Source organism: Saccharomyces cerevisiae, chromosome V (assembly GCF_000146045.2).
Source record: "Saccharomyces cerevisiae S288C chromosome V, complete sequence".
Classification (NCBI taxonomy): domain Eukaryota; kingdom Fungi; phylum Ascomycota; class Saccharomycetes; order Saccharomycetales; family Saccharomycetaceae; genus Saccharomyces; species Saccharomyces cerevisiae.
Genome location: NC_001137.3, coordinates 111,165 through 130,730, shown reverse-complemented (window position 1 = coordinate 130,730; position 19,566 = coordinate 111,165). Strand labels below are relative to the sequence as shown.

General features: G+C 38.5%; 12 protein-coding genes and 1 non-coding gene across 13 annotated transcripts, besides 1 other annotated feature; 6 read left to right on the top strand and 7 right to left on the bottom strand.

Moving 5' to 3' along the window:
* Window positions 1-169: 169 nt before the first annotated feature.
* Window positions 170-1,906, bottom strand: VAC8 (protein anchor VAC8; the record flags this gene model as incomplete). Its single annotated transcript, NM_001178828.3, has 1 exon — window positions 170-1,906. The coding sequence occupies one exon, from the start codon at window positions 1,904-1,906 to the stop codon at window positions 170-172; it is 1,737 nt and encodes a 578-aa protein (NP_010903.3).
* Window positions 1,907-2,122: 216 nt separating this feature from the next.
* Window positions 2,123-2,428, top strand: YEL014C (uncharacterized protein; the record flags this gene model as incomplete). Its single annotated transcript, NM_001348821.1, has 1 exon — window positions 2,123-2,428. The coding sequence occupies one exon, from the start codon at window positions 2,123-2,125 to the stop codon at window positions 2,426-2,428; it is 306 nt and encodes a 101-aa protein (NP_001335765.1).
* An 18-nt stretch (window positions 2,429-2,446) lies between these two features.
* Window positions 2,447-4,102, bottom strand: EDC3 (Edc3p; the record flags this gene model as incomplete). Its single annotated transcript, NM_001178830.1, has 1 exon — window positions 2,447-4,102. One exon carries the CDS (start codon window positions 4,100-4,102, stop codon window positions 2,447-2,449), a length of 1,656 nt encoding a protein of 551 aa, NP_010901.1.
* A 410-nt stretch (window positions 4,103-4,512) lies between these two features.
* Window positions 4,513-5,994, top strand: NPP2 (nucleotide diphosphatase/phosphodiesterase NPP2; the record flags this gene model as incomplete). The annotated part of the gene is made up of 1 exon (NM_001178831.1): window positions 4,513-5,994. The coding sequence occupies one exon, from the start codon at window positions 4,513-4,515 to the stop codon at window positions 5,992-5,994; it is 1,482 nt and encodes a 493-aa protein (NP_010900.1).
* A 66-nt stretch (window positions 5,995-6,060) lies between these two features.
* Window positions 6,061-7,074, bottom strand: GTT3 (Gtt3p; the record flags this gene model as incomplete). The annotated part of the gene is made up of 1 exon (NM_001178832.3): window positions 6,061-7,074. One exon carries the CDS (start codon window positions 7,072-7,074, stop codon window positions 6,061-6,063), a length of 1,014 nt encoding a protein of 337 aa, NP_010899.3.
* Window positions 7,075-7,801: 727 nt separating this feature from the next.
* PMP2 (proteolipid ATPase) lies at window positions 7,802-7,933 on the top strand (the record flags this gene model as incomplete). Its single annotated transcript, NM_001180029.1, has 1 exon — window positions 7,802-7,933. One exon carries the CDS (start codon window positions 7,802-7,804, stop codon window positions 7,931-7,933), a length of 132 nt encoding a protein of 43 aa, NP_010898.1.
* Window positions 7,934-8,420: 487 nt separating this feature from the next.
* Window positions 8,421-9,260, bottom strand: EAF5 (Eaf5p; the record flags this gene model as incomplete). Its single annotated transcript, NM_001178833.1, has 1 exon — window positions 8,421-9,260. One exon carries the CDS (start codon window positions 9,258-9,260, stop codon window positions 8,421-8,423), a length of 840 nt encoding a protein of 279 aa, NP_010897.1.
* Window positions 9,261-9,429: 169 nt separating this feature from the next.
* MMS21 (SUMO ligase MMS21) lies at window positions 9,430-10,233 on the top strand (the record flags this gene model as incomplete). Its single annotated transcript, NM_001178834.3, has 1 exon — window positions 9,430-10,233. One exon carries the CDS (start codon window positions 9,430-9,432, stop codon window positions 10,231-10,233), a length of 804 nt encoding a protein of 267 aa, NP_010896.3.
* Window positions 10,234-10,431: 198 nt separating this feature from the next.
* PXP1 (putative indolepyruvate decarboxylase family protein) lies at window positions 10,432-12,114 on the top strand (the record flags this gene model as incomplete). The annotated part of the gene is made up of 1 exon (NM_001178835.1): window positions 10,432-12,114. The coding sequence occupies one exon, from the start codon at window positions 10,432-10,434 to the stop codon at window positions 12,112-12,114; it is 1,683 nt and encodes a 560-aa protein (NP_010895.1).
* A 65-nt stretch (window positions 12,115-12,179) lies between these two features.
* Window positions 12,180-12,501: a long terminal repeat (Ty4 LTR).
* A 194-nt stretch (window positions 12,502-12,695) lies between these two features.
* On the top strand, window positions 12,696-13,064 carry RPR1. The gene has a single exon (NR_132166.1).
* A 192-nt stretch (window positions 13,065-13,256) lies between these two features.
* Window positions 13,257-13,520, bottom strand: TIM9 (protein transporter TIM9; the record flags this gene model as incomplete). Its single annotated transcript, NM_001184349.1, has 1 exon — window positions 13,257-13,520. The coding sequence occupies one exon, from the start codon at window positions 13,518-13,520 to the stop codon at window positions 13,257-13,259; it is 264 nt and encodes an 87-aa protein (NP_010894.1).
* Window positions 13,521-13,760: 240 nt separating this feature from the next.
* URA3 (orotidine-5'-phosphate decarboxylase) lies at window positions 13,761-14,564 on the bottom strand (the record flags this gene model as incomplete). Its single annotated transcript, NM_001178836.3, has 1 exon — window positions 13,761-14,564. One exon carries the CDS (start codon window positions 14,562-14,564, stop codon window positions 13,761-13,763), a length of 804 nt encoding a protein of 267 aa, NP_010893.3.
* A 366-nt stretch (window positions 14,565-14,930) lies between these two features.
* GEA2 (Arf family guanine nucleotide exchange factor GEA2) lies at window positions 14,931-19,310 on the bottom strand (the record flags this gene model as incomplete). The annotated part of the gene is made up of 1 exon (NM_001178837.1): window positions 14,931-19,310. The coding sequence occupies one exon, from the start codon at window positions 19,308-19,310 to the stop codon at window positions 14,931-14,933; it is 4,380 nt and encodes a 1,459-aa protein (NP_010892.1).
* Between the last annotated feature and the right edge of the window lie 256 nt (window positions 19,311-19,566).

Below are 19,566 nucleotides of genomic sequence, written 5' to 3'. Positions count from 1 at the left end.
AAAAAAAATCAATTGAAATTAGAATAGAGTAGAGTAGGTAGAAGTAATATGATGTAAAAAAAGGAAACAAAGATTAAAAAGATGGAAGAAATGGAGAGAAAGAAAATAAAACTTCTGAGAAGAAAATTTTGATAAAAATTATAATGCCTAGTCCCGCTTTTGAAGAAAATCAATGTAAAAATTGTAAAATCTGTTGAGTAATATTATACAATTCCAAACTTGCATCCTCTACAGGTTGATGTTCAGATCCTGTGTCATTGTTATTACTGTTGTTATCATTCGAGCTTGGATTGTTGTTGCTCCCCGGATTTTTAACATCAATTCCTGATCTTTGTAAACGCTCAAAGGTCACATCTGCCATTTTTCTCACTCCGTTAATGATGTCGTCATCATTTTTAACCAAATCTTCCACTTTATCATTATGACTTTCTAGCAATTGTAAAATTGTCCATAGCGCAATGTGTTCAAAGGTAGCATAGTCACTTTTCAAAAATCTAATCAGAAATCCACGAATGCCTTCATTCGGACGATCCCATGCTTCAATAATTTTTGTATAATTATTCACTCTTGAACATAGATTTGCCAAAGCAGCAGCAGCATTACCAGAAACTTCTTGGTTCTGGGAAAAAGTCATAGGGATTAAAGCATCTAAGATATTTGCTTCCAGTAGATCCAATTTGGAGACATCTGCTAGGGCTAAAATAGCAAAACATGCGGAAATTTCACTTTGAACACTAACAGGTGAATCTAGAGCCAGTTCCTTACATTTTTCGACAGCACCACTTTCGAAGAACTCTTTTCTGTTTTTTTCAGATGATGCAGCCAAATTTCTCAAAGTAGATACGGCGTGACATTGAATTTCTTCTGAATCCTTATAGTCCAACAATCTTACTAATGGTTTTAAGAAACCTGCATCAACAATTAAACCTTCATTTAGAGGGTGAATAGAAATGTTTCTAATGCATGCCACACTAGCCAAAACCAGTGGTATAGAATCACTTTGAATCAACTTTACCAAATGAGGCAACCCACCAGCCCTTACAATTTCTAATTGGTAGCTTGTATCGGACGCTAGGTTTCGTAAAGCCAAAGTAGCTTGACATTTTACCCTTGAAGATGGAGAATCCATCAGACTAACCAATTTGGAAACCAATCTTGGCTCAGTTTGAGCCAACTTCTTGCGATTGGCTTCATCCACTGCTATATTTGATAAAGCAGTAGTACAATAGTACTGAACATCAGGATCGGTGGACGACAGTAAAGATACCAATACAGGCACAGCACCTGCATTAACCAATTCTTTTCTATTTTCCTCAGAATGTGTCATATTTAATAATGCACCTGTAGCATTTCTCTGAACTCTTATATGTTTGGATTTAGCTAGCTTAGTCAATGGAATTAAAGCACCAGAAGTAGCAATCTTATGTTTATTGTCATCCCTTGTGGCTAAATTGGTAATGCATCCAACAGCATTACATTGAACTTCTACATTGTCACCCATCATTTGGTTTATTAATGGCTCTAAGCCTCCCATTTCCACAATTAATAATTTATTTTCATTATTAACGGCCAAATTACCCAAGGCTGCACAAGCGGCCACTTGAATCTGTGGATCTTGGCTTTGTAATAATATTAAGATGGGTTCCAGTACCTCTCTAGAGACCTGACGGACGTATTTTTCAGTAATTTCTGCGAATGCCAGAGCGGCGCTCCTTTGCAAATTTAGATTATCTGAATACACCAAAGTAGTTAGGGCCTTTAGTGGACCACCAGAGTAAAAGTCTAATTGGTCTTTATCCTCCAAATACCCTAGTAATAAAGTCACCGCTTCTCTTTCATTATCGGCAATTGGTGAGACACTGGCCTCGTCTGAAGAATCTTTCAAGCAACTACAACATGAACCCATAGTTGCAAATGTATATATAGTACAGAAGAAAGAACACCCTTATAGTTTGCTCAGTTCCTGTCTTCGTAGGATTGGAAATTGGCTAATTGCTTTTTATAGGGTTGTATAAATATATAATACCTTATTTTAACAACAAAAGGAAAAGTAGGAGATTGAACAGCGAGTCAACAAAAAAAAACAGAAAGCAAAGCAGACTCACACAAAAATTTGATCACAATGACAGCACTATTCTGCCTTGAATTGAGAACTAATATATTTCTAATAATGAATGATTGTATTATTATCAATTACTGGAAAGGGTTCATTTTTTCTTTCCACTCGTATTTTTTTCCTTTTCGTTTTGAGTCCTCCTTAAGGGCTCATTACCCGGGAAAGAGAAATTATTCAGATTTTTCTGTTATACCGTTACCTTATTATATAGATGTTCGCAGTTTTCATATTTGTGAGAGCCAACACATTATTGCATTACCGCTACAGATCCCACTTCCTTACCGTATGCTTATACGTATGTATCCAGTTTAGGCTAAAGTAATTCTTGGTTTACAAATCTAATAGCAGGGACCCGTCAGTGACGAAAAGATCACAGTTTTGGAACTTACGCAAAGAAGTTCTCTGTGAATAGGCGCCCTGTGGTATACCTATATCAATCAAAACAGCATCTTCTAGACTTGGCAAATTTGCAATTAAGTTGTTGATGGCAATCAAAGGCCAGCCAGAACAAATAATTCCTGTTGCTTCAATCCTGTCTGAAAAGAAAATATCTGGCATGCCGGATCCCGCATCAAACCCATTTGGAATATCCAAAGACCACACTTTAGTAGATCCTCGCTGTTTGTTACACCATGATATCATGCTTTTAATTCTGCTTTCAATAACTTCCGACGTCCCCGCCAGATCGCTCAATGTACAGTCATATCCCTGCATGGCATCGATGACTATTTCTACAGGGCTATTTAATGTTTCCATAGCAGATTCCAGCGACGATACACTATTAACAATTTTTCCGCCACACTTCTTGTAAATATCTGTTTGCTTTTTGACCATGGAATCCTGTAGTTCATTTTGAGAACATGTAAATAATGTTATGACACGGATATGCCCCGTTTGGCAAAGATGTCTACCCAACGCCAGAGCTTTCGCACCAGATCTGTTGGAATCTGAGGCTAGTATTACTACTAAAGGTTCCGGATTAGAATTTTGTAAACGTAAACGTGCACGGCCACCTAGTTTCTGCTTTAAGAAGAACGATGCGTTTACAGCAAAATTTTCTAGTAGCCCTGCCGAGTTAATACTGAAAAATTCGGACGTGATGCTCTCCATTTCTAGTAGTTGTACTGGTGTAGCCATAGGAATGTTCTGCTTAGTGTTCTTTGATCTGATGGTTGTTTGTTTATTTGCAGCTGGCAAGGATGTTGAGTTGGATCTTGACTGGCTGATGATCATCTGGCCTAATTTAGCTAGTACCTGATCCTTATCATTTATAACTGTACCTTTCGTTTTATCATTTATGGATGGAGAGTTAGTTGCAGAGTGAATTAAATGTGTAATATTCAAAGACTGAGTTATTGGTAGGTATTTGGGATCATCGATATCATCGACATCGTATTCATGTTCATCATCTTCCAAAACCAGATCATCTTGAGCATCTTGTTGCGGCTGAGATTGGTGTGTGCTTTGCTCATTTCTTGAAGAAATCTTGTTCCATGAATCTTTCTTTGCATCTGGAATAACCAATTCATCATTTTGATAATTATTTTGCTGCAATTGGGTTTGCTTTCTGTTATGTCCCTGTAATCTATTCTCCGGTAATATATCGTCATTTTGCTTTAATTGTGCGAAGACGTCTTTTTTGTTAAACATGCCCAAATTTCTTTGGAAATCGAAATCTTCCTGTTGTTTTATCTTACTAACATCATCATCTTGCCAATCAATATGTTCACCGCGATTTTGATTATAATCGTTTTGTTGCTGCTGTTGTCTTTGCTGCTTCCTTTTCCCGGATTGAGAGGCAACAGTTAGAACCTTTAAGTCCTTTAGCCTTGACGCCCTCACTTTGAAAGCTTGAGATTTACCACCATCGCCGAATTGAACGTCATTTAAAGTCAATCCTTTTGAGGTTGCTTTGGCAATTTTCCCCTGAATGAGCTTCCCATCTTTTAGCTCCACTTGTACTCCGAAACCAACAAATTGTGACATTATGGTTTCTTTTACGAATTACTGTATTGTCTTGAGAGCATGGATTTGCAGAAAAAGCAGTCAATAGTAGGCCTTTTGACTAAACTATTCGAGCTAACTATGTTTTCTTTCTATTTCTCAGCGATTGAAAAAAAAAAAACAAGCGGAAAAAGAGACGGGCTTCAAATCCAGGGTAATAAAATGACATAATTAATAAACAAGATGATTGCAGCTAATTACAATAGAGTGTAGCGACACTCGATAACTGGGTTGAGAGTTTTTCTATCAATTAGACGGTTTACTGTGCGTTGATGGAAGATAATTTAAGGCTTTATATGACTGTGACGCTTGATACCAGGGTTCATTAAACACGCAGGCCACAAAACAGTTTCGAAATAACAAAGAAGGCCATTTCGAAGTGTGCTTACGATATGCTTCTTTTCGAGCAACCTGTTGACCTTGAAAAAAATAATGAAGATGATACGAACATAAAACCTTTCGCAATATCACGACATTTTTTATTGAAACTTTTGCTTTGCGGTATAATACTCATTGAGTTGCTTTTATATTCGAAGTGCCCAAAACCTATTGATAATGGGCCCCGGACAATTGCGAATAGATCAAATACTTACTTCAACGGCACACATGATTTCAAGACGTTAACGATATTGATATCTATCGATGGGTTCCATCCGAGATTGATAGATGCAAAATACACGCCATTTCTTTACAACTTGCACAATTTGCGGTCCCCGTACGATATGAATATCACGACTGCACCGTATATGATCCCAAGTTTTCCCACTCAGACATTTCCCAACCACTGGAGCATGGTAACGGGAAAATATCCCATTGAGCACGGTATTGTTTCCAATATATTCTGGGATAATTTCACGAGTAGCGAATTTAGACCAAATAACCTCGACGCAAGAATTTGGAGCAACACGGCTGACCCTATTTGGCAACTACTGCAAACTGAATCGCAAGGCGAATATAAAGTGGCCACGCATATGTGGCCTGGAAGTGAGGTTGTGTATGAGGACCACGGGGATGTACCTAGGGAAAGAATGCCATTTTATTTTGGGAAATTCAATCAATGGGAAAAACTTCAAGATAAATTAGCTCAAATTTTCCGATACATAGATATGCCTCAGCTTAAAGATAGGCCAGAATTGGTCATAAGTTATATACCCAATGTTGATTCGTACGGACACAGTTTTGGATACGATTTACGAGATAAGCGGCTACAAAAGCTGATCGGTGAAGTCGATGGATTCTTTCTCGATTTGATTGAAGGCCTGCAAAAAAGAAACTTGTTGAAAATTAGCAATGTTATGATTGTTAGTGACCATGGCATGAGCAATGTCAACGCGAATGACGGTGAGCATGTTGTTGTGTGGGAAAGGGTGTTCCCGGCCGACGCAATGAGCGCATTTATTTCGCATCTTTATAACGAGGGCCCCATGATGATGGTATGTTTGAAAAACCCTCGAGACAAGCAATGGATTTGTGACTTGATTGAAGCTCAGTTAGAGAAAGCATATGGAGATGAAATATCGAGGAAGTTTCACGTGATCCTGAAAGAAGATTTCGACCCGAGCTGGAAATATTTCCAATACGATAACAGAAAGCACAGATATGACGATAGGGTCGGCGATATCTGGATTCTCGCAGATGAATACTACGCCATTGTAAAAGAAATGGGTGATGTGCCTATCGGCATTATGGGCACACATGGATACAACTTTAACAACTGTAGTGATATGGCATCTATATTCATTGGAATGGGTCCGATGTTCAACAATGAAGTCGTACCTCCATTTGAAAACATCGAAGTATACAATATGCTGATCAAGGCAAGTGCGCTTTTGGGAGAAGAAAAGACAAAGAAGGAGAAGAGTTTATTACAATAATACAGAGTAGTAAATACACACTTCGCGGCTTACGTACGCGTGTGTATACGTATGTAAGAAAATATACTATAATACGTATAGAGTGAGGAGACAACTAACCATGGAGAATACTAGAGGTACCATACCAAGGGAACGGTTCACTGTACAGAGTTGTGTCCATAGTTGGTTAACACATCGAAAAGAATGGAAATCTATGTTTTTATTATTACAAGTTTTGAAGATTGCCAAAGAAATCAAGAATTTCGTGAGATTGAAAGTCATCGGGTCCAACTCGATGTTCAGGTCGTAGCGGATGAAGTTGATGTAGTATGACACTAACGTTGGAATACCCCTAAAGAAGAGCAGCCACGTGAGTATTGGTAAACAGAAATCGAGCGTGTATTGATATTTATTATGGGCGGCAACGGCGGCTTCCAGCGACGATGCGAGCGAAGAAGAAGAAGTTGGCTGCCCGGCGGCTAATATGTTTCTCACCAGAAAAGAGAATTCCAACAAGGAAAAAATCGTATCGACGGCGGAAATAGTGGAAAGATAGTCCTGAACATTTTCATTCAATTTCTGCGTTTGGTATCTAATATCGGAGAGGTATTCCTGAAAGTTAAACTTGAACTTAGTAAACGCAGAGGTGGACGAGTCGTTATCTGTGCTAAAATCCAACAAATTGAAGTTCGTTTTGGCGTTTGAATTTGCATTCCTGCTGGAAAGCGGCTTTGTCGCGCTTGTTTCATCGCCTGATTGCGGTTTCTCATCATCATCCTCCTTGATGTACGCTTTCTCCAGATCGGAATCATTTGTGGCGGTGTCACAGGATCCAGACCCAGACCCGTTTCCAGATCCGGATCCGTATTCGTTCCGTTCATCCTTTGACTGGTCCACTGTCATCGACTCATAAAAGGACCTTAGTTCCGGGTAGTCGTCTTTAAAATCCACAGGTTTCTCAAGATGATTCAAGTGCGATTCGAGGTAATCGATCATATCACTCTTCTTGGCATAATTGGGGAAGCCGTCAATTTCCAGCTTGTTGGCCAGGTCAATTAGGTCCGCCTTCTTCCAGCGACTAAAAGTTGACTTGGTCGGCATATTGTATTATAATGATCTGTGATGGGCTGTAATGCACTTTCACTTTTGTTTTCTCCCCTTGTATATAGATATTTTCGCACGTTGTTTACGTATTGTGTAGTTCTTTTTGTTATGAGTGACGAATGCACGCAAGTAGCGCGCAGGAAATTATCATCATATACGTATATCATCATATACGATTTACCACTTTTAGCACATTAACAGCTCGGGAAAGAGTTTCGGAACTCGGAAAAAGCACGACAAACGAGGGCGAGCCACTAAATTACCGCAATCCTACGACCACAGCAGCCCGGGCCCTCTCCAAAACCGCGCTCTAGCCCGCTCTGCTTACTCCCTGTGCAGCGCCGCCCGCGGTAGCACTGGCCAACACCCTGACGCAACTCGTCACCACGCTGTTGAGCTGTTTTCGAAATCCGTCCGCAGCCCTCCCTAGCTTTTGCATCAAAAAAAACCTCTCGCTATTTTTCCGGCGCGGATACTTAATTTCCTTAACGAATTACAGAACTTTTTTCTCTCTTTCTCTTCCACACCTTTTGGTTTAAATAAACAGTGAAAAAAACTAAAATTCCGTAATCACAACTCAATTTCCTTTCCTTCCTCTTGGTTAATATAAAATCAATTCTTCTTCCCTTCCAGTTTTTTCTCTTTCGTCCTTCCTTCTTCCTTTCTCTTTTTCTCCATCGTATACATACAAAACAATAAATAGTACAATAACAATTATACAAAGATGTTGATGAGCACGTTACCAGGTGGTGTTATCTTAGTTTTTATTCTAGTCGGTTTGGCTTGTATCGCCATCATTTCTACCATTATCTACAGAAAATGGCAAGCTAGACAAAGAGGTTTACAAAGATTCTAAGCGATCACTAGCAAGCCAAACGAGCTTGATGTTGTTTTCTCTTAGTTATCCTCTTTTTTTTTTTTTTTTCAATTACTGAATATTAATGAATAAATTAGACCTCTTTTCTCCCCAACCCTTTTAATTTCTAATAATTAATTAATTTTTCCTGTGTGTGTGCTATATTCCTACTTTGTATCTGTGCTGTTCGATTCCTCTGTTGGAACGATGTGATTTGCGTGGGCGTTTTATCGCAAAAAAGTTTTGGGCATGCGGGCGTGAATGGATGTTGTTTGCCGTGTGTGGGCAAATACACCCTGCTCTTCGTTTTGTTTGTCCCGTTCTTTCCCATTTTTACCTACCTACTATGTTTTTTTTTGAGAAACATGTCGCTTCATTTGTTATATATTGTTCTGTTAAAGAATTGTGTGTGTATTTTTTTAATAAAATAGTATATAATAGTAATGTTACAAGACTTTAGATTTTCGAAGTGTCGCCTACTATCTCCTTACTCTAGTGCTCTTCTCATGAACTGCACCGTATCATCCAATTCAAACTGCACTTGTCTAGCCAATTTCCAGTCGTCCGTACCAATGACCTTTCGCATTACACCGTCCGTTATGCTCTTTTGAAGAATCAGCTGCAGTTCATGAACGCTGCCGGGCGTTTCGTTCTTTATGTCTTCGTAATTTATCTCATTCTTGATAATGCTACCATCGGGACTCTTGAATAGCTTCTGAAAATTCCCAGTTTTACTTTCCAATTTATTCAGAACGGTATCTCTGTATAATTTCAATAGTTTTTCTCTTTTTGGGTCCATTGAATGCGCCATGTGTGGCGTAGTCGTAGTTATAGTAGCACTGGTACCAGCAGATCCACTTTTGCCAGCATTTGCATGTGGTTGCAGTTGCGATGCACCGGTCTTTATACCGTTCTTCAATATCTCATCCTCCATCATCCTTATTTGTTCGACCTGCGTTTTCTTGAATCGATCGTACTTTTCGTCAAGGAGCTTCTCGATATCATGCATTTCCAAACCGTGTAGACTAAGTTGTCCATCGTTTAGTGTTGTTCTGTACTCTGGGAATAAATTCTTAACTATGGTCAGGATATCGTTGATGCCCAGTTTCCTGTTTCCATTTGCCACGTTGCTTTGCCTTCTTAAATTTGTCAGCTCGTTGATTAGCAAATTGTTTTGTATTTCGTTAGTCAACTTGACTAGCGATATTCGAAGATTATTCCCAATCATGTTGATTCCTCCCCCGTTCCTAACCAGTTCTTCATTCTTGTTGGAAATTAAAGTGTGTATTAGCTGCAACACTACCAATTCACTTACCTCTTTATCCATCTATGCGTTCCTTTGATTCTGGTTACTCCGGCACGCAGAAGTATCTTTTTACCAGTGCTTCTCTGGTTATTTTCTTCCTCTTTTCCTGTGTAGAAAAAAACTTGCTAAAATAATCGTGTCAGTTAAAGAAACCAAGGCAAGACTATATAAAAAAAGAATAACTTTAAAAATGGCCTTGAACGATAATCCTATACCCAAGTCAGTTCCTCTACACCCAAAATCAGGTAAGTACTTCCATAATTTACATGCCCGAGACTTATCAAATATATATCAACAATGCTACAAACAAATTGATGAGACCATAAATCAATTAGTGGATTCTACATCTCCTTCCACCATCGGCATTGAAGAGCAGGTCGCAGATATTACTAGCACCTACAAACTCCTCTCGACATACGAATCGGAATCCAACTCATTTGACGAACATATTAAAGATTTAAAAAAAAATTTCAAACAATCCTCAGATGCCTGTCCGCAAATCGACCTTTCTACCTGGGATAAATATCGTACCGGAGAACTCACCGCTCCCAAATTATCTGAATTATATCTAAATATGCCCACACCAGAGCCTGCAACCATGGTTAATAACACAGATACACTCAAGATACTAAAAGTGTTGCCGTACATATGGAATGATCCAACTTGTGTAATACCGGATCTGCAAAACCCCGCAGACGAAGACGATCTACAAATAGAAGGTGGTAAAATTGAATTGACTTGTCCTATCACCTGCAAACCTTACGAAGCACCATTGATATCAAGAAAATGTAATCACGTCTTCGATAGAGACGGCATTCAAAACTATTTACAAGGATACACGACAAGAGATTGCCCGCAAGCAGCGTGTTCTCAAGTCGTTTCAATGAGGGATTTTGTAAGAGACCCTATTATGGAACTAAGGTGTAAGATCGCCAAGATGAAAGAATCTCAGGAACAGGATAAAAGAAGTAGTCAAGCCATCGATGTTTTATGAAAACAAAATTATTGTTTCTCTTATCCGAGCCCTTCGGCCCGAAGTTCAAGCAAAGCTAACTAAAGAAAAAAGTTGGAAATTTACAAAAGGTTGGTATATAACCACATTATATATAAAGGAAAAAAAAGGCATTGGTTACTTTTATGTGATAAGAAGAATATACTCTCTACATTCAAACCGTCACAACCATCCATCAATATGACCACGACCGCTACCCAACACTTCGCTCAACTTTTACAAAAATATGGCATCGACACAGTCTTTGGAATTGTGGGCATCCCTATTGTCCAACTAGCGGATACGATGGTTGCCAACGGTATCAAATTCATTCCATGCAGGAACGAACAGGCTGCCTCATATGCAGCCTCTGCTTATGGTTATATTAGTGATAAGCCCGGCGTGTTACTTATTGTCGGGGGCCCCGGTTTAATCCACGCACTGGCTGGTATATACAACTCAATGAGTAATAGGTGGCCTCTTCTAGTAATTGCAGGGAGTTCTTCTCAAAGTGATATACATAAAGGCGGGTTTCAAGAGTTGGATCAAGTTAGTCTTTTGTCCCCATTTTTGAAGTTTACCGGAAAGTTAACCCCTGACAATATTGACATGATTACTCAGAAGGCTTTGAATTACTGTATACAAGGCACTGCAGGGGTTTCTTACATAGACGTCCCTGCAGATTTTATTGAGTATGAAAAACCCTTAGAAGGAAACGACCGTACAGGAAATGAATTACCGATGATATTAACTCCAAACATATGTGGCCCTGATCCGTCGAAGATCAAAAAAGTCGTACAGCTTATTTTGCAACATAAAAATAAAAATATTCTGATTGTTATTGGAAAGGGTGCGGTAAAAAACTCACACGAAATCCGCAGACTAGTAAATACGTTCAATCTACCATTTTTACCCACCCCAATGGCTAAGGGAATTGTCCCAGACTCTTCTCCACTGAACGTTTCATCTGCAAGATCTCAAGCATTGAAAATAGCGGATATTGTTCTTGTTCTCGGGGCAAGATTAAACTGGATATTGCATTTTGGTACTTCACCCAAATGGAACTCAGAATCCATATTCATCCAGTTCGATTCCAATCCCGAAACCTTGGGGGATAACAATGTCTCACCTGGTGCTGACCTTTCCATATGGGGAGATATAGGCTTGAGCGTAACCGCTTTAGTTGAGGAATTGACTCGCCAAGATTCCTGCTGGAAGTATAGTGGTGTTAAGCAAGAAATACGAGAGAAAATTCAACTGAATCAAACTCGTCTATTGAGGAAAGAGAAGACTAGAGGGGCACAATTGAATTACAACCAGGTTTATGGAACATTGAGGCCTCTTATCGATGATTACAGGACAATACTTGTGACGGAGGGAGCAAATACTATGGATATTGCGCGTATTTCATTCCCTACAGACGCTCCAAGGCGCCGTTTAGACGCAGGGACCAACGCGACTATGGGGATTGGGCTCGGATATGCTCTTGCATGCAAGGCATCTCATCCGGAACTCGATGTGGTGCTGATTCAGGGTGATTCCGCATTTGGATTCTCTGCCATGGAAATTGAAACGGCAGTAAGGTGTCAGCTGGCATTGGTCATCGTTGTGATGAACAATAGCGGTATTTACCATGGAGAAAAGGATATAGAGGGTGATTTACCTCCAACGGCACTAAGCAAGAACTGCCGTTACGATCTCGTAGGCAAAGGACTGGGTGCCAATGATTTTTTTGTCAACACAATAAGCGAACTGAGCAGATGCTTCCAACAAGCCGTGCAGCTTTCTCGGACTAAAAGAGAAACAAGTGTCATCAACGTTATCATTGAGCCTGGCGAACAAAAGCAAATTGCCTTTGCCTGGCAGAATAAACCGCGTTTATAGTAAATATGCATGTATATATATATATATATATATATATATGTTCATCTCTCTTATAGATGTCAATCTAAATACTTACAACACACATTAATGAATACCTCGTATACGTTTAAGGGCAAATGTACTCTCGCAGAAGGAAATATTGCAAGTAACTTGGATAACTAAAGCCGAGTTAAAGATCTGCCAATTGAACATAACATGGTAGTTACATATACTAGTAATATGGTTCGGCACACATTAAAAGTATAAAAACTATCTGAATTACGAATTACATATATTGGTCATAAAAATCAATCAATCATCGTGTGTTTTATATGTCTCTTATCTAAGTATAAGAATATCCATAGTTAATATTCACTTACGCTACCTTTTAACCTGTAATCATTGTCAACAGGATATGTTAACGACCCACATTGATAAACGCTAGTATTTCTTTTTCCTCTTCTTATTGGCCGGCTGTCTCTATACTCCCCTATAGTCTGTTTCTTTTCGTTTCGATTGTTTTACGTTTGAGGCCTCGTGGCGCACATGGTACGCTGTGGTGCTCGCGGCTGGGAACGAAACTCTGGGAGCTGCGATTGGCAGTGGAACAGTGGTAATTCCTACGATTAAGAAACCTGTTTACAGAAGGATCCCCACCTATGGGCGGGTTATCAGATATTATCAGGTGGGAAATTCGGTGGAACACAGTGGAGCCTTGTCCTCCGGGTTAATGTCGCTTTTGGCATTGGCCCCTGCTCCTGAGAGAAGAAATATACTGGGGAACCAGTCTTTACCGACCGTTGTTATCAGAAATTCACGGAGTTCGGCCTAGGTCGGACTCCGATGGGAACGGCAACGGTTGTTCCGTTTGACTTGTCGCCCGCTACGGCGTGAGCGTCAAGGTCTGTTGAGTGCAATCGTAGGACGTCATTAGTGGCGAACCCGATACCGATTACTGCTGCTGTTCCAGCCCATATCCAACTTCCAATTTAATCTTTCTTTTTTAATTTTCACTTATTTGCGATACAGAAAGAAAAAAGCGATAGTAACTATTGAATTTTGTTTGGATTTGGTTAGATTAGATATGGTTTCTCTTTATATTTACATGCTAAAAATGGGCTACACCAGAGATACATAATTAGATATATATACGCCAGTACACCTTATCGGCCCAAGCCTTGTCCCAAGGCAGCGTTTTGTTCTTGGAAACGCTGCCCTACACGTTCGCTATGCTTCAAGAACTTTTCTGAGCACTTCATGATGCATGTTTGTTCCTTATTGGTTAGCTTTGATGTTGTGAAGTCATTGACACAGTCTGTGAAACATCTTTCTACCAGATTAGAGTACAAACGCATGAAATCCTTCATTTGCTTTTGTTCCACTACTTTTTGGAACTCTTGTTGTTCTTTGGAGTTCAATGCGTCCATCTTTACAGTCCTGTCTTATTGTTCTTGATTTGTGCCCCGTAAAATACTGTTACTTGGTTCTGGCGAGGTATTGGATAGTTCCTTTTTATAAAGGCCATGAAGCTTTTTCTTTCCAATTTTTTTTTTTTCGTCATTATAGAAATCATTACGACCGAGATTCCCGGGTAATAACTGATATAATTAAATTGAAGCTCTAATTTGTGAGTTTAGTATACATGCATTTACTTATAATACAGTTTTTTAGTTTTGCTGGCCGCATCTTCTCAAATATGCTTCCCAGCCTGCTTTTCTGTAACGTTCACCCTCTACCTTAGCATCCCTTCCCTTTGCAAATAGTCCTCTTCCAACAATAATAATGTCAGATCCTGTAGAGACCACATCATCCACGGTTCTATACTGTTGACCCAATGCGTCTCCCTTGTCATCTAAACCCACACCGGGTGTCATAATCAACCAATCGTAACCTTCATCTCTTCCACCCATGTCTCTTTGAGCAATAAAGCCGATAACAAAATCTTTGTCGCTCTTCGCAATGTCAACAGTACCCTTAGTATATTCTCCAGTAGCTAGGGAGCCCTTGCATGACAATTCTGCTAACATCAAAAGGCCTCTAGGTTCCTTTGTTACTTCTTCCGCCGCCTGCTTCAAACCGCTAACAATACCTGGGCCCACCACACCGTGTGCATTCGTAATGTCTGCCCATTCTGCTATTCTGTATACACCCGCAGAGTACTGCAATTTGACTGTATTACCAATGTCAGCAAATTTTCTGTCTTCGAAGAGTAAAAAATTGTACTTGGCGGATAATGCCTTTAGCGGCTTAACTGTGCCCTCCATGGAAAAATCAGTCAAGATATCCACATGTGTTTTTAGTAAACAAATTTTGGGACCTAATGCTTCAACTAACTCCAGTAATTCCTTGGTGGTACGAACATCCAATGAAGCACACAAGTTTGTTTGCTTTTCGTGCATGATATTAAATAGCTTGGCAGCAACAGGACTAGGATGAGTAGCAGCACGTTCCTTATATGTAGCTTTCGACATGATTTATCTTCGTTTCCTGCAGGTTTTTGTTCTGTGCAGTTGGGTTAAGAATACTGGGCAATTTCATGTTTCTTCAACACCACATATGCGTATATATACCAATCTAAGTCTGTGCTCCTTCCTTCGTTCTTCCTTCTGCTCGGAGATTACCGAATCAAAAAAATTTCAAAGAAACCGGAATCAAAAAAAAGAACAAAAAAAAAAAAGATGAATTGAAAAGCTTTATGGACCCTGAAACCACAGCCACATTAACCTTCTTTGATGGTCAAAACTTATCCTTCACCATAAATATGCCTCGCAAAAAAGGTAATTAACATATATAGAATTACATTATTTATGAAATATCATCACTATCTCTTAGCATCTTTAATCCTTTTCTACATCAGATAACTTCGGTTTGTTATCATCGTCTGTATTGTCATCAATTGGCGCAGTAGCCTCAATTTCAACGTCGTTTGACTCTGGTGTTTGTTCATGTGCAGATCCATGAGATGATGAACCGTTGCCCTTCTCAATACTCTTCTTATCAAGTATTAATTGCTGTAGCTTTTTTTCAATATCTGAGTCCTCTACAAATTTATTGAAAATACTCAAAATTTTCAAAAACGTTTCGTTGCTTGTCTTCCCTAGTTTCAAATAATGCAAATAAACATTTGAAATTATTGTTAATATGGATGAAATGAGGATTTTCTGGTCTTCCTGTGTTTCACTCGAATTTAGCAACGGTAGTAATCCGCCCTCAATTAATTCTTCTACCGATTCCATCTCATTAGTTGGAATTTCGATTTTATTGATGAGCGTCTGCTCTAGCGTTACCACTGCAAATTCACTTATCTGCTTACACGGATTGATGCATTGATGTGCCAAAGCTTGAATAATAGCGAATATCTCGTTTTTACGCAGATCGTTATTATCTTCCAGCAAGTGTGATGTTAGTTGAATGGATTTCAATGATAATTCGATCGATTTCTTGTATGGATTCTCCTTATCAATTTTATGACCACTTTCTGTCAATTTCTTGTATTCTATTTCCCAGTGATTTCCAACGGCACCCATTGATGAAATTTCATCTAATAGTCCTAGGACCCACATGAAGTTCTCATTTGTCAAAATATTGCTGTCTGTCTTGATCGATTCATTTAAATATTCAAAAATGCTCTCGCTCTGCTCTTTCATTGCTGTAACTTTTCTTAAAAATTTCCAAAAATTCTCATTTCCTAGTAAAAATCCTCTATAAAACTCTGATTCGGTCAATGAAAATAGTCTCTTCAAAAATTCCTTACCTTGATTAGTTGCAAAAAATTTTTGGGTAAAAATATCCCCCTTTTTTAACAGCTCATCGTTTATTAATTTGGACAAGTACTCCGTCTGATCCGCACATAACGAAATTAACAAAATTTTGTATGTTAGCATTCTACGAACAGTCCTTTTCGTGAGGCCTTTCGTGTGAGAAAGTTGGAAAACTTTTTGAAGTATGAACTTTCCTAATTCTTTCTCCTCTTTGCAAAATAGAAATAATGCAATAGTCAATTCGATGATAAATAAAAGTTCTGCTTCAAAATACCTGGAATTATCTGCGTTTTTCTCAGTTTTGGCGGAGTCTAGTAAAGTTTTTATTAAATCCGCTGTTATATTTGATTCATTTCCAAAGACAGAGGCGGCAATATTACTCGACTTTATGCACTCCATCGCTTTTTTTGAGGATTTGATTTCCTCTTCTGTGGGTTCTTCATCACCTTTTAAATAAGAAGCAAATGTTGATAAGAGACCTTTGCTTTCTTTGCTCTTGTTAATAGAAATTTCAGGAGATGGCTTAGGCAAGTTGCTTAATTTCAGTCTTTTTTGTAAATCAGGGAAAATATCAGGAGACAAAATCAAGTCTTCGTACAATGTTAGTATAATATTAACAATGTTTAACCATAATTCCTTGGAGAAAATTTTAGGATCTTTGTTCCTGCGAATAATCCGGAAAAAAACAACTGTATTTAGTTGACCCTTAAATGATCTACCAAATCTAACAGCATCTGTACTAACCGGGATCTCAGTGTTAGTGTCTTCGAATTTAATTTGCACCAGTGGCATTGGGCCATATTCAAAAGCTAAAGTTGAAAGTTCATCGTCATGGCTTGAATTAATCAAAGTAGTGCCCTTAGCAATGGAGTTTAGTATATCATTAAAGAGATCTTTGAAGTCAAAAAATGCGGAAATATAGGAACATTTGTCCAAACTTGTTATCATTCTGGTAGATATATGGTCATCAGATGCAACTACGTAAATGTTGAATAAAGTACTGACAATACTTGGGCCAACTTGTTTAAAAATTGCTCTATCAAAGTTCAAAAGCTCCAAGGGTGTTAATTTATCCATGACAGATTGTGTGTCTTTTTTTATTTCAGTTATAACAGTAGTTGAAGATATCAAGTTATTCCAAGCATCTTCAAACCACTTTTCGTTGCCGTGGTGCTCTTCAGGCATAACAATTTCTTTATCTCTGATTGAACAGTAAATTCTATCCAAATACCAGAATGGGAAGTCTTTGTGATTACAGCATCCCTTTAAGTTACCAGAGTAATCTTCAAATGACATGTGTTCCTTCACTTGAGGGTTATGTAGGTCAGTGTTCAACATAATAATTGAATAACTTAAAATGAAAACAGAATCAGCGTCTGGTTGAACAGTAGAAATGTCATCCTCCGCGTTGTCACTGATTTTGGATGGATCGTAATCTTGATTTTCACAATACGCAGACGAGAAGGCTTCGATGATTCTTTCAATTTGTTGCGATTCACCAGGCAACCTAAATTTCGTCAACAAAATTCTAATAGCTTCATCGACCCTTAACCCTGAAAAATCAAACAAACGAATATATTCATTCAACAAGCTTACTTTGTCCGGATGGCAAAGTAGCAAACCGATTGTTTTTTTATTCATACGGTTGTTATTATTGAAAAGAAACTCCGCAATATCTTTATCGGAGTCGGAAGCAATGAAACCTTTTTCTATTAACATCGGAATACCCTTTTTGGGCTTTTCATTGAATGCATTGGTACATTCAATAAACTCTGTTTTACGGTCCCTCTTTTTTAAGATTTCCATTTCATTCTTTTGCCTGCCAAATTCTTCTCTGTCAATGTCCTTCATGTGATCGAACATATCATCGACTAGGGAGACCAATCCCTCAAGGCAAATGGGTGGTACACTTTCTGTGGTAGTTAAGGCGGATTCTGGTAAGGCCAATTTAGTCAAAGCCTTCAAAAAGTTTATGGAAACGTCTGCCCTATCGAGATTACAATCGAAATTGATAAAAGTAGAAGTAAAAAAAGATGGCGACCTAGTCCATAAGATGGATATTTGCTCAATTAGAAGTTCCTTTATTATTGATGGCTTGTTCTTATTTTCAGAACTCGAGTTATTTGCGGTACCATCATCTAAAAGAATAGAAAATATTCTTGTTAGAGTGAGCTCGATCTGTAATTGTAAGTTGTTGCCCAATATAACAACTAGAGTAGTAAATAGCTGCAATGTAGCTTGAAGTAGTGATAATTTTGTAGTGTTCTGTATGATAAACAAAATGCTTTTGAAAATAGGATCTGATATCAGTGTAAAAAGCCGTGGGTATAGCTGCAATCGATCACCTGAAATTTCTAATGCCGTTTGAATTAACTCTAGGCCAAATATTCTAGTGGAGTATGAATGTTTTAATTCATTTTCTGGCGCAATCAATGATAGTAATAAGTTTAAATATTGCCTAACCACGGGCAATCCATAGTTATCATCAGCATACGCTTGGATCCTGGAATTTGATCTTGTTGTTTTTTGCACAATATCTAGTTGTTCGGCGCCATTTGTGCTCTTCTCTGAATGAATATGCTCTTCTTCAATGCCATCGTCCTCGCTAATAGCTTCCTCATTATTCACTTTCATGCCGATGGGATCTTCTTGACTTCCTTCTTCTTTGGATTCTACATTTGTGCCAATTGTATCGGCCTTCAATACATCATTTGTGTAACTTTCATCATTGATGTATATTTGATTCACATTAACAGGCTCAATAGTCTTTAGTTTTGAGAAAATCTTTACGGTAACGGCTATCATTGTTGATTGTGCAGCATTCCTAAGGACTTCGCTCCTTCTGTTATTACAAGCCAATGAAAGAATCGTTTGCAATACGTCATATATGATAGAGTTTGATAATAAATCTCCGTAAGGTGAGTCGACGATTGAACGCAGTAAAAACACGACTTTCAAAAGAACTGAATCATCAGAAAGTTGTTGAGATCCTTCAAACCTACAATGTGTTAGAGCATTTACCGTCGCCCTGTGTGCACCAATATAGTTTTGCGATGATTCATTGATGATATTCAAGGTAAAGAATTTCTGCAAAGAGTCCAGGGCCAGGGAAGTGATGTAACCAGAAATGGAACTTGTACTCACAATTAATAAAAATGGCTGCAATATGGTTAGTGAATCTATATTATCTAGATTTTTCAGTTTATTCAACATAAGTCTTAACTGAATGAATCCAGATAAAAATGGATCATTGTGCTTGTTGGTATTCAAATTGTTGAATGTGTGAGCCAAGTAGTCATCTTGATTGCTAAATATTTCACTTCCTCCCCCCAGCAAAGCGGCCACTCCAGATTGAGAGGTAAATTTAGAGTATTTCCGCATCGCTGTCGATAAATTAATGCATTCTTTGATTATGATAGTGACGGGATCTACCGTGACGAATTCCCTATCACTCATCTTTCCGCCTCTTCTCTTTCCCTTTAAAAGATTTTTTAGATACTAAATTAATCAGTTTATTGTCTATGGTTTACAAGCAGTGAAAGAATTTAAATTCAACGTAATATGTAGGTTGGTGTGTTTATTATTTAAACGCCAATGTAGGTGCTCTTTCGACACTTATTGAAGGTTCTCGCAATGAACCGCGTAGTATTTTTCAAGTCGGGTAATGAAATATATAAGAACACTTCTAATACTTTATGAAAATAAGTGCTAA